General features: G+C 41.5%; 3 protein-coding genes across 3 annotated transcripts; 1 reads left to right on the top strand and 2 right to left on the bottom strand.

The window, feature by feature from the left end:
- Positions 1 to 958: 958 nt before the first annotated feature.
- il21 (interleukin 21) lies at positions 959 to 4,066 on the bottom strand (the record flags this gene model as incomplete). The annotated part of the gene is made up of 7 exons (XM_062394238.1): positions 959 to 1,350; positions 1,516 to 1,599; positions 1,725 to 1,763; positions 1,864 to 1,977; positions 3,520 to 3,564; positions 3,655 to 3,749; positions 3,844 to 4,066. Coding segments are annotated over 7 exons (627 nt in total), but the record flags the coding sequence as incomplete, so codon positions are not given.
- A 6,260-nt stretch (positions 4,067 to 10,326) lies between these two features.
- On the bottom strand, positions 10,327 to 14,138 carry cetn4 (centrin 4). Its single transcript, XM_062394389.1, has 5 exons — positions 13,984 to 14,138; positions 13,660 to 13,815; positions 11,690 to 11,818; positions 11,429 to 11,566; positions 10,327 to 10,584 (listed from the first exon to the last, which is right to left on the bottom strand). Exons 1-5 carry the CDS (start codon positions 13,984 to 13,986, stop codon positions 10,495 to 10,497), a joined length of 516 nt encoding a protein of 171 aa, XP_062250373.1. The 5' UTR covers positions 13,987 to 14,138; the 3' UTR covers positions 10,327 to 10,494.
- A 750-nt stretch (positions 14,139 to 14,888) lies between these two features.
- On the top strand, positions 14,889 to 17,090 carry bbs12 (Bardet-Biedl syndrome 12). Its single transcript, XM_062393181.1, has one exon. The coding sequence runs from the start codon at positions 14,935 to 14,937 to the stop codon at positions 16,807 to 16,809; it is 1,875 nt and encodes a 624-aa protein (XP_062249165.1). The 5' UTR covers positions 14,889 to 14,934; the 3' UTR covers positions 16,810 to 17,090.
- Positions 17,091 to 17,786: the final 696 nt, after the last annotated feature.

The following is a 17,786-nucleotide window of genomic DNA, read 5'->3' as shown; positions in this document are numbered from 1 at the left end:
AGGGTGCTCTCTAGTGGTGAGCCAGGGAAGTTCAGAATTCCCACACATACAAATAGCACACGCAGGTTCAACTGTGCTATTAACTGTGAGTTATATCTATATTTTTTAAAACTCTTCCTGTTTGGGTCGACCCGGTGGTGTGAAGCGTGGATTGCAGGATTTCATGTTGTAGTTTGGAGCTGCTGGTTCTTTTCATTTCACACTGCTTTTAAAATACTAGAAAAGGAGAAAACTCACAGGATAGATCGATTAAAAACAATGTAATTAATGTAAAATGATAAGTTTATATAAATATGTAAGTCAATATGCATGATTTTGATGCCATTTTATTGTGGTTTTTCGAACATGCTTGGCCTTATCAGGGCAGAATCCCTTTTCATTTTTTTTACTTGAATTTATTTGTACCAGGATAGTCCAGTCAGCAATGTTGATATATCTACAATATCATTATTACAACAACACACTAAAGAATAATCAAAGACCAGAAATAATCTGACAATTTCTACAGCAAGCTTGAGTTTATCCATTTGCCCAGTAAAAGGGAAAATACTAGTGTTTGTAGAGCAGTGGTACATCAGTGTATAAATACTTAAATAATTTTAAGGTGCAGTTTTAAGATAAAATTATACCATATTCCCAAAGCAAGAGCAAATGAGAAAATAGGTGCATCAGTAAAAATGTATAAATAAGAAAGTATACAATAGAAATAAGAATCAGAAATAGGTAATTGATCTTAGGGTTGAAATTGTGTCAATATGATGAAATGCAAACTGGATAAACAGAGTGTGGAATTAAGATTGTTCACAAAATATGCTGATGATATTTTGACATCCCAGATCATTTCAGAGTTCAACTAACCCAACCAGTAACAAGTGATGGTGTATCCAACTCCAGTGGAATCTTTTCTAAAATATCCCATAAACAAACCAAGCAAACAAAAAAATGTCATTGTCTTAATTTATTTATTATATTTTAAATTGTACAAATTAGGTCAATAAAATAATGTCTGTACTGAGGCCCATCATACACAGTATAAATGTCATTGTATACATTTTATTCTTTGAGAACTTCAACATGTTAATGAATCAACTTCCACTTGTCGAGTGAAATCGAGAAACTGCCTGGTCCAGTCCACTGGGTGGCGGCAAAGCAGCTGTTCTGAAAATACATTCTTCATTCGCTAGGGATTTACCTCCTCTAAATAAACTCAATAAATATATATATTAAATAAGTTAAATACTAGTATAAAAAGTACAACATGTAGACTTTTCCATGTTTAGCATATTGTCAGCGTAGTGTCGGTCGGCGTCGTTCTTCTGTTTCTCACTTCGACCCCAGTCTGGATAAGGCCTGAGGAGGAGGACAAATATATATATATATATTTAGTTTTAATGGCTAAAGTTATTTAACCACATTTACAAAGGGTTGCAATAGAGACAAAGATGTTTTAGTACTTTACATATAATAATTATAATCATGATATCGATGATTACATTTTTTTTTAAACTTCCTCACCTTTTCAATTAGAGACTTCAGCCTGTCGAAGAATACCTCAATGCTCACTTTAGGTTGTAAGTCACAGTTGTGGCAGATAGTTGCCTGATGGGGGGAGAAGAAGGAGAAGGAAGAGAAGTTAACTTTGCACGCCCTCGTCTGCAGCTTTCACACGAGCGAGCTCTCCGTGCTGATAGATTGTGAAACAAACCGGCGACATTTCCTCTTACCGTGTTGTTTCCTGAAGGACAGTATTCCACACCTCTTTTCTGAACGGGGGGGAAAATAAATGTGTTGGTTATTTTTTAACAAATTCCAGTTTTAGATATTGTTTGTTTCAAGCCGTCTCGTCCTCGGCAGTTTACTCACAGTCAAGGTGTTGTTCAGGCTCCTGTTAAGTTTTTTCTGATATCTGCTGGTGCCATTGAAGTGGACTCTCAGGTTTGCATGGAAGCACTGGAGGGCCGCCCGGTAGCAGCAGTCCTGTGATGACACAAGGGGGGGGAACAGTGTGAACTTAGAGCACAACAAAATGTTCATGTTCTGACTTTAAAACAGCTTCTCGAGTAACAGTAACTGTTTACTTACTGTAAACAGTTTTAAGATAAGTGCAAAAAACTAAATTTACTAGGGAATTTTTTGAAATGTGCTATTTATGTATCTTGAATTTAAAATATTTAATTTGATTTAAAAAAAATATAAACAGATTAACATATACTCATCTACTGAAAAGGACATTGGGACAAATTAAGGTAAATGAGAGGACAGATCTTTCAAAAGCTGTATTTTAGGAACAATAACTTTTTTTCATGTCACAATTTTGCATATCATCAAAATATTTCCAAGAAAGCAGATTTTTCTCGTTTCATGTCATGACTTCACCATCTCAGTTGCCTTTCCACTCACATTCATGCTCAACATTTACACTTAAACCGAAACTTTAAACAAGTTTCCACTATTTAAAACTGAATTTTCCTAAAAATGCTTTGGGATGTTTTTTTTTCCGTCTGTTTCCCTCAAAGAAATCTCGGTTGATATTAATCATCTTTTTCCAAGTGAAGCGTTTGTTCGATCATTTCCACCGAATAACAAGTGAACGAGAGAAACATCCAGAGCAGCTGATTTGATTCCTAATTTATTTTTGTCGTTTTTAATATAAATACATATATATTTTACAAGATAGTGGCTTCAGCCTCTCTCAGAAATCAGTGAGTCAGATGTCATCTTGCACTCAGTTATGTTTGAGAGGCCGTGTGAGGAAGTGTTGTGGTTTTTTTTTTTTCTTTCTGCTCGATTACTCATCACATTTCACCGAGAGTGCAACAGAAGCGCTGAGAAACTAATCCATGCGGCATTCTCTCGGGTTGACTCACTGGAGAAGGTGAGCCTGACAAGAAAGGCGGCTGATCTGAGTTTACGAGTAACGCCGCTGAAGTTACTTTCAGATGATCTTGCTGCTCTGTTGGTTTTAAATAAAGTATTTGGTTTCTATTCCATATAATTCTGCATTTTTTGTAAGGTCACTCAAACGACATATTCGTGTTGTGAAAGAGGCAGTTTTAAGTTGCAGGTTTGTAAATATAGAAATTCTTACATCACCAACTCTTAGAAATAACTAAAAGATGTTTCTCTTAATACTTTTTAACTGAAAACCGTTTTTATCAAATACAAAATGTTCCTGATTTAATAGTTTACTGGCCGTTCAGCTTTCTCTCTAAACTACTTCAGACATGTTTAAAATGTGTAGGTTGTGAATAAAGGTTGAACCATCACAGAAACCTACAGGGTGATTGATTAGAAGATATATATATATATAAAAAAATATATAATAAAAATCAACATCTGCTTTTTATCCGACTCATTTTCTGATTTCACACTTTCATTCATCTGAAGAACTCCCACAGTAGCCAGCACATGACGATTCGTGCCGGCAGCAAGTGGGAGAGCAACAGCAATGAGTAAGCAAACCACAAATATTAGGATGGGCAGTGACCGTATTGTTGACTTTATTCTGCATCTGCTTACCTCGATATCGTGCGGTGGAGAGTTCAGCATCGTCCTGCTGTTCTGCTGCAAGACACAAACCAAGAACATGGATTTTTAGTTTTAATTGTGAGTGTGGACGAGCAGAGTTGAGGTGAAAAATGGATTTGGACTTACCGGCAGAGTCTCTCTCACATGCTTCAGCTCATTCAGGACCTCTGTTAATTTCTTCTTCTCGTTGGACCCTGCGAAGCCCAGAGAGCAGCAGCACACTGCAACGAGGAACAGAACAACCAGCTTCATGTTGTCAGAGGCAGATCACCAAAAGTCAGATTTGCTGGATGTGTGGACTGCTGTGTCGCTTACCTTCTTTTATGTATCCCTGAGGACGCAGGAAAACCACTAGTAGAGTCTTGGAAACCTGCAGAAACCTGGGGTGTGAGTAATGAAGTTTTCTTTTCCACTGGCAGTCACCGCTACGTGATGCGAAAGTTGCGTCAAGCGGCGCGTGCGTGGTGCCTATAGATGCATGTGCGTGCACGCGTAAACTCAGAGCAGCCAACAGGAAGCTACAGGAAGACGGCACTTCCCATTTTCACTTTGAATCACGTAGCCGCAGCTGTACAGTGTCATAGGTATAGTGTCTGTAGGTGTGGTAGTGACAACCTGCACACATGCACTGCTCTACACAAACACACAAGAGGCTGAGAGAAACGGCCTGAGTGAGACGAGACAACATTTGTTTGCTCGTCCTCGTGAAACGGACACAAACAGAAAACCCTTTTTTTTATTTCTGGCTGATGAATACTGATCAGATGATGTGAGGAAATAGTTCACATCCTCTCACTTCTGCTTTTGGTCAACAGTTTTCTCTTGGGGATGGGGGGGTCAGTTTTTGTTTTTGTTTCACGGGGAATATCACTTTATAACTCAGGGAGAGATGTGACAAAATACATTCACTTCATTGTGTGTTTTCAGTGTGTCTGTAGTTGGGGTGGGACAAAATATTAATACACCAATAAATCGTTGTCCTGACTCATGAGATGTGATTATTGGAATGATGTCACATGTGGACACTGACAAGTTACCTTGTGTTTTTAGAACTTTTGTTTTTGAGCATTGTGTACAAACTGTGAAACTACAAGTTAATTAATAGATTTGTATTCTTCATTTAGACAGATATCAAAATATATATCTGTGGAGGTGAGAAGAGCACCCTTACCTCCACAGAGGATCAGTCAGCGCAGGGGAGAGCTGCTAGCTGATTGGTCCTCGTGCTTAAAGGGCAGCATGGGGGGACCTCAGAGACTCAGACACTGGAGAGAATCCAATACTCTCTAAGAGACGCCTGGACTGAGCTGGGAAGCTAGTCTGCTTTATGTTGGATTAAGATTGAGTGGTGGTGAATAAACCAGGTCTACTTCCACACAGGCGCCAGTGTGGCAGTAGACCTGGCCCCGGGGCTCTCCCACGCACAGCCATAGATGGAAGGGCAGCTTTTCAACATTCTTGATTCACCCTACACATAAACTTAATCAAACAAAAAGTAGACCAGCATTCCAGCTCAGTCCGGGCGTCTCTCAGAGAGTTGGAATCGGGATTAAGGGCTAGATCCTGGTATAATTTTTCACCTCCCGTCATATGGTGAGAAAAACACGTTTTTCAACATTTCCTTGATTTCTAAGTGAATAATTCAGGGCCCTTGTTGAGAGGCCACCATGAAGCAGGTCTCATCTCTTTATTGTGTTATCGGGTTACAGAGCTTTCATCATGTAAAGTTTCTGTCGAGACGGGAGTGAATCTTCTCTTCCTCGGTGAGAACCCCCTGCATCAGTGTCACACACTTTGGAAATTCAAGAGGCCCCACATGTTAGTCAGTGTGTCCACCGGGCTCAGGCGTTCTCCCCCGTCAGCGTCCGTGCACACGCTCTCTCCACGTATGATCTTTACATCCGTCTTCCACGACCAGAGAGGAGGAAGCGAGAGTGAGACTGAAAGAGAAAACCCCTCTGGTTTGCTCTCTCGCTCTCTCTCTCTCTCTCTCTCTCTCTCTCTCTCACTCTCCCTATCTCTGAGAGCGTAAAGGAACAGGTGGGTGGGGGCTCGGCTGGTCTGAGAGGTGTTTCACCCTCTGACTCTTCTCTTATCAGGACTCGTCTGTGATGCACGTACAGAGGGAACATGTTTCCTCAGGTATGATTTCAGAATTAAGAAGAATTTTCCTCCTCCTGGCTGCTGTCAAGGAACTTCTCCTGTGACCCACCTGTGTCTGTGTGAACCACTGAGCTGCTTAATAAACACATCCTGGCAAAGTCCCTCATTGAACTTGAGTCATAAACATATATATATATATATATTTATTAATGTTTGTTTGCTGAGTGTGTATTATAGGAGTGACAATAAATCAGATTCTGACATTTTAAAACAACTCACCTGTTCACAAAGGATTTGGTCAAGAGCCCGACCCGTTTATTAGATGGTCAACAAAATCCTATGAGCCTTTAAATTATGTCTCCTGTTATGAAAACTTTAATTTTACACAACAAACAATGCAGAAAATCTGCATTCATATTTACATTTCACATTAAAAATCTTGAAGTTCTATTTGTTATTATTTGTGTCACGTGTTCACTTCCACCGATCCAACCAAATAAAATGTAGATTTAAAAAGAGTGCCCTTGCTTTGAAGTTTGTCCATCAGACATTAGTTTGTGTGTGGGAGCGAGTTGAGAGAACAATGAGTCACATGAGGCTTTTTGTCATTAAAGTTTCATACGTGATGTAAAGATTCAGAACCAGAGCGTTTAACACAAAGTGTGTTTACTGCATCTTAACATGGTTCACTTCCTACCCTCACTTGCACTACGCTAGGATTTACTACACCGGGTTCTTCAAGTGTCTCTGGGCTGCAAGGGTTTAAAGTAAACATGCAACACACACACACACACACACATAAACCCACATACACATACCCACACGCACGCACATTAATGGAGTATATTGTTTGCTTAAAAAAATCCGTTTAATCGGCGTAATTCAATGTGAGATCCACAGCAATAAGGATAAATGAAGGTTATGGAAAAAAAGTGCACGATATTACTGTAAGTGTACAGGAAGAGGAGAACGAGTGTGTGGGTGGGGGATCGCCTGATCGGGTCGGCAACAGGGATGACACAGCTCGTTTGTTATTAACGATTAATCTTTGTACATTTATAATCTGAACCAGTTGTGTTGAAAACAAAGACAAATAGGTTCATCCAGCGTATTATTATTATTATTACTATTATTATTACTGAGTGAATTATCAATCAGAACCATCGGTGAACAGGATGCACGTCATGAGGCTACATTTTCCAAATCTGGTTGGTTATGTTTGATTCCAACGGACGTGACTGTCAACAGGCAATTTTCCTGTTATATTTATAACTTTGTTTTTCTGGATTTTATCACATGAATCTATTCCAGATGATACAAAAAAACGGATGGATGTTATTCAGTGACTCATCAACCAGATAATAACGGTTGATTAAGTTTATCAGGTTTACTGTGTTGAATTGGTTCACGACATCTTAATCATGAGTCAAATATTTTCTAGTTTTGTGTTAGAAATTTCAATTGTTGTACAAAGAAAACAATTGTTTTTGAAATTATTAATTTTGAATTTGCTTCTTTGTTTACCTTCATTTTGAAGTGATTTATTTTTCTTTTTTTTTTAATGATCCTCAGGCTAATTACGAAATGCTCTTTTTGACCCAATAGAAATTCTAAAATATTCTATAAACGTCAAGTGTGTGTTTATTTAGCACTGTTCTAGTCCTATTTACACTTTAAACTCACATTCACCTGTTCACACAAATTCATACAGCGTTACTATAAACTGTGCTTTGGATTTGTTTCCTATCAAACACACCAGCACAGATGTCAGGGGTTCAGAATCTTGCTCAAGGACACTTCAGCATTGCAGCCTAGAGGAGCTGGGGATCAAACCACCAACCCTCTGGTTAGTGGACGACCCGCTCTACCTCCTCCTCAAAGACAGCCACCTACAAATTAGAATAAGTGGAACGACAGCTCCATCCAAAAGTGAAGCCAAAGCCTTGCTGGTGCTACCTGGTGTCTGGCTGCCGTACAGGTAACAAATCCTGCCTCCTCCATGTTAACGGATGGGATTTGGATCAAACTAAAACTCAAAGTTTACATCAGATTGGAATAAATGGAACCAACTGTTCCGTGGCCGTTGTGGAGAACGTGTCTGACCAAAGAAACACACTCAAATTAATCTTCAGAATCCCATTGTTCAAAGAATACAATTAGATTTAATATAATAATACATATAATTAATTCTAGAATACTAATGACTTCAGAGGAGTAATTCACTAACACTGGCTGTATCACACTGATTTAAAAAACACATTTAAACAGCTTTAAGACACACACACTGTTCCAACTAAATAAAATGTACATTTAGAAAAATATATGTCCAAGCCCCCTGTGAAAGTTATAATATATATATATATATATATGTATATATATATAAATGAGATCAAAGTCAGACATACCACTGATGCAGCCAGTCTCCCTCCTGCTTCTTCTTCAGGGCACTATGATGGTTATTAGTTTATCTTCATGTCTCCTAACCCACAGGGGGCTTGTGATTATTGGCTGCTGCATAACAGTGACACACATCCTTGACATTTAAACAGTAATTAACACGTTTCATGTTTTACCGGAAACGACCCAACTTACAGCCCCGAGTTGTTTTGGAAATGTATCATTTTATGGGAAAAGCAAAGCGAGCGGCGGAGCAGTGGGAGTTATGAACAGACGTGTTTGTGTTTGATGTGAAAATGCTCTTCAACCACAGCAGCAGGGGAATAACAGCTGAGGGGCTACGGCGGCATTAAAAGATACGAAACTACCATTTCACAGAAGGCATCAAACTCCTAATAGGAAAGTTTTGTTCTAATTTAGATCATATGCCGTTTGAGCAACGCCCACCCTCCCTTAGAATGACTGCTCCGTGCGAATGAAGCACAAAGTGATGAGTTCAGTTAATATCTTTGTTTTCTTCTGTGAAGGTTTGAATAAAGTTGTGAATTTAGCAACATCGCGTCAAACAGAATCTGGTTTTGAGAGAACGGTCTCGGCTGAGGTGGTATAAAACATTTTTGGATTATTTTATTGTGATCGTAGAAAAAACAATAAAATTAAAGAGACACACATTTGTTTCCTTAGCAGAGCAGCGTCATGATTTGATGTTTCAGTGCTTGTGGATGTGGAGAATGTTTCCTCCCTCATTCCCACTCCTCACCCTGAACGTCTTCTTCTTACCTCTGGTGGGTGGGTTCAATCTCCTGTGAGAAGAACTGAGTGAGAGCTTCAACTGTGGGAATCAGCTCCAACAAGTTGAAGAGTGAAGCTGAACTGTAGATCAGTTAAAAAGACTTAGAAGTTTAATAAAAACTGAGTTCATCTCCAATATTCAGCAAGAAAACCTTTAAAATATGAAGAATTCTAAACAGAGTTTGGTGAATTTGTTACCGCACAATTATAGCTCTGTCTAATTGAGGTCTCATTGATCCCTGTCCCAGCCATTAACATAGAGGAGGCAGGATTTATTAGCCTTACGGGAGACAGCCAGCCGGGGGATATCAAGACGCTTTGGCTGCCCTGTAGGGGAGCCGTCATTTCGTCCATCTTTATTTAGTCTGGACAAATACAAAATGGAGCTACCTCACTTAAAAAAAATAAACATTCTCCCAAACTATCTCATATTTCATCATGGTGCTAATTTCTATTTGGCCTGTGTCCACTCAGAGTGAGCTGCAGCCCCATGTTTCAGCTCTCACCTGCTGCGTGTGGTGTCCTTTGAACTCTGAGGAAGGCGGCGGAATTTGACTCATAGCGAATGACACGAGGTGAACTTTTGAAATACTGGCCTTTTGATTTGGCTCATCTATATCACTTCCAGGTTTCAGCCAAAGAACTTGAAGAAATGTGAGAAATCCAGAGAAGGAGGGGGTAGTTTTCTGCCTCTTTAATTTTCTACAAAGTGAAAGTAATTTGTCTTAAAGCAGAAGTTAATAAAGACTATGAACTGATCTTGGTAATTTTCTGATTAATTGTTATTATAAATCCACAGTACTGCGCATGTGCCTATATTTATTTTTTTGTGCCATCAAGCATTAAGTACGTGGACCGTTTTTCATCTTCGGACAAAACTCTTCACATTTTCCGTCTGATGTTCCTTTTCTGTCGAGACAGGTATATAGAACTTTCAGAATCAGTGGTGAGCATCCTCAAAATAATAAACAGCCGTCTGACGGCTCGGAAAATCACGTCACTACAATATCCTGTTTGTTTTTAAAGGATGTTTTGGCCTGAACCAGATTTCCGCTGTTTTTTTACAATTAATCAACAGGAGCATCTTTTCCTACCAGATGATCAGAACATGAAGATAAACGTTTGTTGTCCTGAATCTTCACCAGACTGTGACTCGGTTCAGAAACCGTGAAGTGAAAGTGACTTTTGCAGACACTCACTTCGGGTTCACACTCTATTCTGGTTAGTCGACATCAACCTAGTCATACGACTTTCACTCTTCATCGGTCCATCGTTGCCGGGTTGTGCTTTGCAGGCTGCACGGAGAATCACAAACCAACTTTTCTGCTTCTGCAGCGAAAGAGTTTCAATAAAGAGACGGAGTCAGAAACTGAGAGTAACCGGAACGTCGCTTTAGACCCATGGAAACATGAAACCTTTCTAATGTGATACTGCGTCTTTACCGGCACTTTAAATTCCACACTGACACGACGGGGTTAAAGGTTCAAATACAAGAGGAGACAAATCAACTGTGACGAAATATATTTATTTGTCTTGCATTGTAGAAAATCGTGTGCAAAGATACAATACGTTAAAAAAGATTTACTTACAAAACAAGTCTCAAAAAATGCTACCGTTTAAACTGCTCAGATAAATATGAGAGTTTTTAAAAAAAGGTCAGAGGAACAAAAGAGCTCAGTACAGATTGGTCTTCTTCATGACCCTCAAGAACTCCTGCTCGTTGACCTCCCCGTCTCCGTCCCGGTCCGCCTCATCAATCATCTCCTACGAGGAGGAGAAACACGGTGCCATTAGAAACACAACGCTCCACTACAGACACACTTCAGCATGAGAGTCTCACTCGTCCGACAACATGAGTCATACAGGTCGTCTCAGGCTCCTCACAAACAACACATCTAATATCACATGTGAATATTACAATGTCGGGGGAACTATTAAACCAAAGAACACAAGTGTTACAGTTTTATCGTAGTAGTAAAACTTACTTCCGGAGGCTTGTACTTTCTTGACTCTAAAAAAGCGTCAGCTAAATGAAATGTAATGTAATAATGTTTTCTGCTGGAATCAGAGGAGACATGATCTTTTTTCAGTGTTTCTTATCTTCGAGAGTGTTAAATAGTTTCAGTGTGTGGGATTTTTTCTGGGATCTTGAGGCAGAAATAATCACGTTGTGATCGATGTTTAACCATCTGAGATTAAAAAGCGTGTTTTCATTAACTCAGAATGAAACATTAACATCCACATGGAGGCTTACACACTCCCATGGTTCGCCCAGAGTGGACAAACTAACACCAGCTCTCGAGGGAGTGTTTCACAGTTTAATGTCCCCTGAATGTCAATGAAGGTCGTCCCACTCCCAAGAGGAAGGTGGTGAAGTTATATTCTGTCGGTTGTAATGTGCAACGTCACCACCAGATGTCAACAAATCCATCCCAGTCAACCTTTAACTATTATAACAGATCTAATGTAAGAATAGAACAGGGATCTGACTCGTGGGATTTACCAGCCAAGGATTTGCACTTGAATGAAATAATCAATCCCCACAAAACTATAGGTGGAAGTTAAAAACTTGAAATATAGAAAAGTGGACAGACGCCAGCCACAGTACCTGTAACTCCTCGTCTGTGAGATTCTCTCCCAGCTCTTTGGCAACTCTCTTGAGGTTTTTGAATGAGATTTTCCCCGTGCAGTCATCATCGAACAGTCGGAAAGCTTTCATTATTTCCTCTTTAGAGTCCTTTTCACTCTGTTAACGACCAAACAACATACGTCACACACAGCAATTTGAACCGGTCATGAGAAGCAGAATTATCATGGTCCCTCTGAGATGTTTCCAGGTTCTCTCGTGGAGCAGCAGCGTCTCACTCACCATTTTCAGGGTCATCATACTGAGAAAGTCTGTGAAGTCGATGGTCCCGGATCCTTCTTTATCGATGTCCGCGATCATCTTCTTGATATCGTCTTTCTTTGGCTCAAACCCGAGAGCTCTCATGGCGACCTGTGGCGCGAAGGAACAACACACGTGACCACAAGGCAATGCAAGGTTTTTCCGAGGCACAGAAATACAACATATTAAAAATAGACTAATCCCATAAAAATAGCACCAAATCATTGGATTAAAACAGATTAAGCCAGTAAAATGCATTTAAAAGATAGGAAATGTGTTAAAAACTACGAGAAAGCTGCAGTTAACCACAATGTTTTCAGCTCTGTTTAAAAATAACCCACAGTTCACTCACACCTCAGTTACACAGGTGGGGAGCAGAGAAACTAACGCTGGATAATGAAAGTTCACTCATTATCCACTCACCACTATGCCGATGGACGGAGGGGTGAAAGTGTTTGAGTCCACAAAACTCTTCTGGAGTTTCAGGGGTAAACTTTGTTGCAGCCAGATCTCAAAAAAAAAGATTTTATTTTTTTCCATGACTTTTCCAGGCCTGGAAATACACATTTTAAAATCCCATGACTTTTCCAGTTTTTTTCATGACCGTAGGAACCCTGTTTACACCATGTTTTAGTCTAAATGTCCTCTGATACCCTGCTTGTTACCGCTGCAGTAAACTTGGGAGTTCTTGCAAGAGGAAATCTGCGAGAACTTGGACATCAGGGCTAAAGATCAGCTTGGATGACACCACAGGAGCAGGATGGAGCCATGTTATGGTTTTTTTCTGTGTTTTTTCTAGGTTTGAAGAAGTGGTCACCAGTTACTTCAGTTGTATTGGATTTGGCTGCAACTGTTGTTTACTCTGAAAGTTCACATATTTTTGCAGCTTCTTGAACAGAGCAGAAGCTGCAGTTGGTTTCTACCGAGCTTCAGTGTCTGTGTTCGCCTCCAGTCTGACCTGCTCTCGCTTTTTTTTTTGTATACTTCACCAACTAAAATATATATTTTTAAGCTATTAGGCTGCAGCTATATGTTTTTATTTATTTCAAAATAGGGTACTTCTTATTTCATACATTTTCCACAAATATGGGGAGAATTCAAATAGCCCTATGTCAACAGTTTTCTTTATTGTTCTATAATTTCATAAATGCAACAAACTATAGTTTAGTATAGTATAACTTTATATACAACTTTATTAGCTTTGTTATCAAATATGTTTTGCAGCTCCAGACAAATTTTATTTGGGAGAATAGGGTCCATTGCATTGCTTAAAAAGGCTACTGTTTAAGGCTTTGATTAATACAAATATTTCCCCCTAACTAATCTTGTGTAATTTTTTGCTGAACATAAATCAGCATAATAAAGAATACAATTATTAAAATGATAGGCTAGGTTTCAGTTAAGAATTAGTTGAATACCATTGTAATCAAAATGTCGATCAATAGTGGTCAAATCTTAAACAAAGGTCTATTAATTCGGCTATATTGTGGTACATAGACAGTCATTGAGGCACAACAATAGTTTTCTGGTTGAATGTTCAGCTCAAGTCTAGAAGGCCCTACAAGTCATGATCAGAGGAACATGAATCAGAATAAGTTCAGGTATTGCACATCTTTAGCATACCACCCAAAAAGCCACTAGAATGCAGGAAATAACATCTACTTAGACCAACATTTTCAGGGGGTGGACCTTCAGCTATGTCTTTGCTTCTTAGAATGTAACCAATGTAGTCCATCTCCAGTAGGCCGCCCCATCAACGACCTCGGGCCCCAAAAACCACCAGAATGAACAACATGGATACAACGGCAAATTCCTATTCACTGATATTTGAGCCACCAACGTGTATGGCTGAGTGCGCTGCAAACATTTTGGTCACCCCCGACAAAATGTCACTCAAAGGTTTTTTGAAAAGTTGGCAGCTCTGCTGTACACACACAGAACGGGGATCTGACCTTTAGCTCCTTCACGTCTATGGTCCCAGTCCCATCGGTGTCGAACAGGTCGAACGCCTCCTTGATCTCCAGCCGCTGCTCGTCGGTCAGATCCACTTTGGGACCCGCCTTCTTCCTCGGGTTCACCGCCGGAGCCGCTTTCCTGTAGCCCGACGCCTGCAACAGACAACAGGTCAGTTCTGCAGCCGCCATGCTAGCTAGCTAGCGTTAGCTCCCACGCCGCTGACGCACAACAACAACAAACAGCCTCCGAGCGGGAGATAAAGCCTAACGTAGAACACTATACGTTGATTCAGGCTCAAACATGTACGCACAAGTTTTTACCATTTCAATGAAGGGATTCAAACCAGGAACCGTCTGCGCTGCGTTCGATGCCCGGACGTCAACAAACCAGTAGGAGCTCGGATCGTGGCAACGGTAGTTAGGACGCGGCAGCTCGGAGAGGCACTTCCGGTTTCAATGAAGCTGCCTTTGATGCCACGGTGGTTGGAGGCAGCTGCCACCGGAAGTGCCTCAACGGGAGCTGCCGCTGCCACGATTTGATCTGTAAGCAGCGGGATCGACTCCTGTCTGTCACGTGACACAAGCAGGCGGCCAATAGAGTCTGCGACAGCGCCGTGACGCCCCGCTGATTAGCCAATCATAAAGCGGGATGGGCGGGTTTTAAAACAGAGTCAGCCAATGGTAGAGATCGCGTCCTTGTCTCCCAGCAACCGGGACACTCCCCGCATGCGCAGTGCTTGGTGTCTGAAGCCGGATCAGCTGGGAGCGGAAAACAGACATTTATTATTATAATAAAACAAGGTAATGTTCTATGTTCTTTATATATGTTTTGAGGTTTATATCGCAGGGGACACGTGTACGTGTGACGTCACCTCAGCCTTTTTTATCCACAGCCCTGAATCTAGAAGTAAAGTCACTGTGTCTCCTGAAGTTAGCTTAACCTGCTAAAGTCTGCTCAGCTGTTGGTCTCATGCTTTGTGTTTGGTGGAGTTAAGATTAGTAACCGTGATGCAGTTTGTGTAGAAACGTTTTGTATAAAGACAGCGAGTGAGTGAAGCTGCTGCAGGAAACATTCTTCATTTGCTATTGAATAACTTTTAATAGAGAAATAAACTCATAATTAATCAACATTTGAAAAAAGGCACATTTTTACTGCACGGGCGGTATTTACTCAACTTGATGAATGAAACGAGAATATGTGTGTTTTTTTCTCTGCAGAAGATGAAACATGTAAGCGTTTCTCCTCCTTCCACGGTCCAGACCCCTGCAGTGATGCTGAGGAGCACAGTGATAAACCCTCGACAGCCTGTTGGGCTGCAGGAGCTCGCAGCGTTGGCAGCGGTGGCCCATTCTTCTCTGGGCCCTGATAAAAGGTACAAATTTATCCAAGATGACACAAGCGGGGAGTCGGCTCTGGTGTGCTCGTGTTTTCGCATCTTTGAGAACCTGGAGCTGAGCAGCGCCGTGGCCCAGCTGGTTCACGAGACTGTTCAGGCCCAGCAGAAGGTCTACAACACGGGGTCAGGGTGCCTGCTGTTCCTGGCAGGGGCGTGGAGCCGGGCCGCGCTGGAGTGCGTTCACAGAGGAATCTCAGTGTCGCGCATCATCTCGGGGATGTCGGACGGGTTCGATATATGTGTAGATGTCCTCAGGAAATGTAGCATCTCAACTGAAGGTCTTGGTGCAGTGAAATCGAACAGTTCCACAACAACACGTCATGGTTTAGGACTTCAGGTGTCAAAGGAACCTGTCACGGAGGATTCACGGGCATCGAGTGTTGGTCACAAGACTCTGAACACCAGTGGACACAGGAAGATAAAGCTCAGCAGATATTTCTGTCAGCCTGAGTCTAAAAATGTCTCAACAGCACCACAGCCTCACCAGCTCTTTAACGTTGCACATATTGCTGAGGGATTGAGTCACGGTTCTGTCCGAGCAATGAATCTAGTCGTGGAAGCCGTGAAGCTGCAATCAGAAACTCATCAGGATATCAGCTGCTCCACATTTGACGTCACCAAAGTGGTGACTTGTGTCGTACCTGGTTTACCAGAGGAGCGTGCGTGTGTTCTACCAGGATGCATCGTCCTTCTGTCTGATGAACAGGCCTCAGTGGCCCATCATTTAAAAGATCAGCCTTTGAAGGCCGCTCTCATCAATGGAGATTTGTCACACACCTTCCGCCATCTTGGCTTCAGCAGACCAGCGGGGGTGCAGCACGTGAGTGAGCAGTTGGCGTTAGGTTCAGACGAAGAGGAAGTGTGGATGGTGAAGGTTGTGGCACTTCTGCTGAATCTGGAAGTGAACCTGATACTCGTGAGTGGGCTCGCGAGTGAGAAAGTGATTCAACACTGTTGCAGACGTCGTGTGCTTGTTGTGGACACAGTGAAGGCTTCCATTTTGAAGGCGTTCGCCGACGCCACGGCAGGTGTTCCGGTGACCTACGCCACTCAGCTGACGAAGCACTGCGTGGGCACCGGGGTGAAGGTGGAGCTACGGAGGGACCTCGGCGGCGGCTCTGAGAGGAAGTCCTCGACAGCTGTGAATATTTCCACCGGTGGGAACAGCGGCTTGTTCACAGTGATCCTCACAAGCTGCGTACGTGGCAAGCTGCAGGCCCTGGAGGATCAGTTCTGGGCCTGTGCTTATCGGTTACACCACGCGCTGAAAGACAGAGCCGTCCTCCCGGGTGCCGGAGCCACAGAAATGCTTTGTATTCATCACCTTCGACAGCGAGCGGTGACCGCTTACTCCACGCAGGACTCCACAGCAGGAGGAGCAGCCGACCTCGACGGGGGTGTAGTGTTGCACCTCATGGCAGATGGTTTAATTGATTACATATCCACAGTAATGGTTAACACGGGTAGGGTTTCAAAGGTCCGAGCCAGGACTGTGGTGAGCCAACAGCTGCAGGAACAAAACGGACACGTGGACATCGCTGCAAAGTTATCTCAACTTGTGTTAGAGGGTGAAAACGAGGACAGCGATTTGAAATCCCACGAAACGGACGTGTATGATAATGTGAGCGTGAAGCAGGAAGCGTGGAGGAAAGCGTTAGATCTGCTTTTTCTGGTCCTACAGACGGATGCAGAGGTCATCACAGGTGTGGACCAAGCAATTGGTGCACAGGAGAATCTGATGATGTTGTAATGTTCATGTAGTTCGACAAGACACAAACTTTAATTTTTTTTAAATTTGTGTAGCCTGCAATAAATGTAAAATTAGTTTTTAATATGACTGATACGTAGAAAAAAATTGTTTTTTGTCAGGACTATATTAAAAATGTTACTCTAACTCAGGTATTTTATTCTACCACATGGGGGTGATGTTGTCTTCTTTCTGACTCTTTCATACAAGCACATTTCAAACACATTCCTGGGTTAAACTAGGATACAATACAATGAACCAAGAAAAGAGCAAATTAGAGTGTAAAGTGAAATTTCGTATATTGACTGTATTATTTCAAAGTTTTTAAGTCATGTTTATCTGATTGACCGTTTAACCTTTAAACCCTAGACACTGGAAAGCCATGACAAATGATTTCAGTGTCATAACATCCTACATAAAATCATATTTCTTTATTTATCATGGAAAAAACCCTAGAATTCAGTTTATTTTTAATTTCTAACTAGCCCTGACTCACCTGAGTCTACCACATGTTCTCGTAAACACCTCTTCACGCTCACTTCAGTGTGGGAGAACAAATACTACAGGTCCAAAACCACAATTACATTTCTGTCTCCTGGAGCATGGGAGGAAATTAGTCGTGCCAGGTTGTCTTTTAGTCTCGTTCCACTTCCTTAACGATATTTGCGTACGTTTCCTTATGTGTCCACAGCTTGGTTTGCACAGCTCCTCACTTAACACCGACTCTACCTCCATGCAAACCGTGGTGGTTTAATGACCCCAGTGGGAATAATCGACTGGGAAGGAACACCTCCAGACAGACTGGATGTTTTTGGTTAAATTCTTTGTGGGCCGGGAAGTTATTCTAGTTGTTTGAATTCTGAATACTTGCCCTCCTACATCATCATTCAAAGGTCACATGGGATCAAACATTTGTTTCATGGAATTAATGCTTATTTTTAGAGATGCTATTACTTAGAAAAAAAGTAAAACTAAAGCTA

The sequence above is a fragment of the Platichthys flesus genome, chromosome 8 (assembly GCF_949316205.1).
Source record: "Platichthys flesus chromosome 8, fPlaFle2.1, whole genome shotgun sequence".
Classification (NCBI taxonomy): domain Eukaryota; kingdom Metazoa; phylum Chordata; class Actinopteri; order Pleuronectiformes; family Pleuronectidae; genus Platichthys; species Platichthys flesus.
This window is presented reverse-complemented; position numbering and strand designations above follow the sequence as displayed.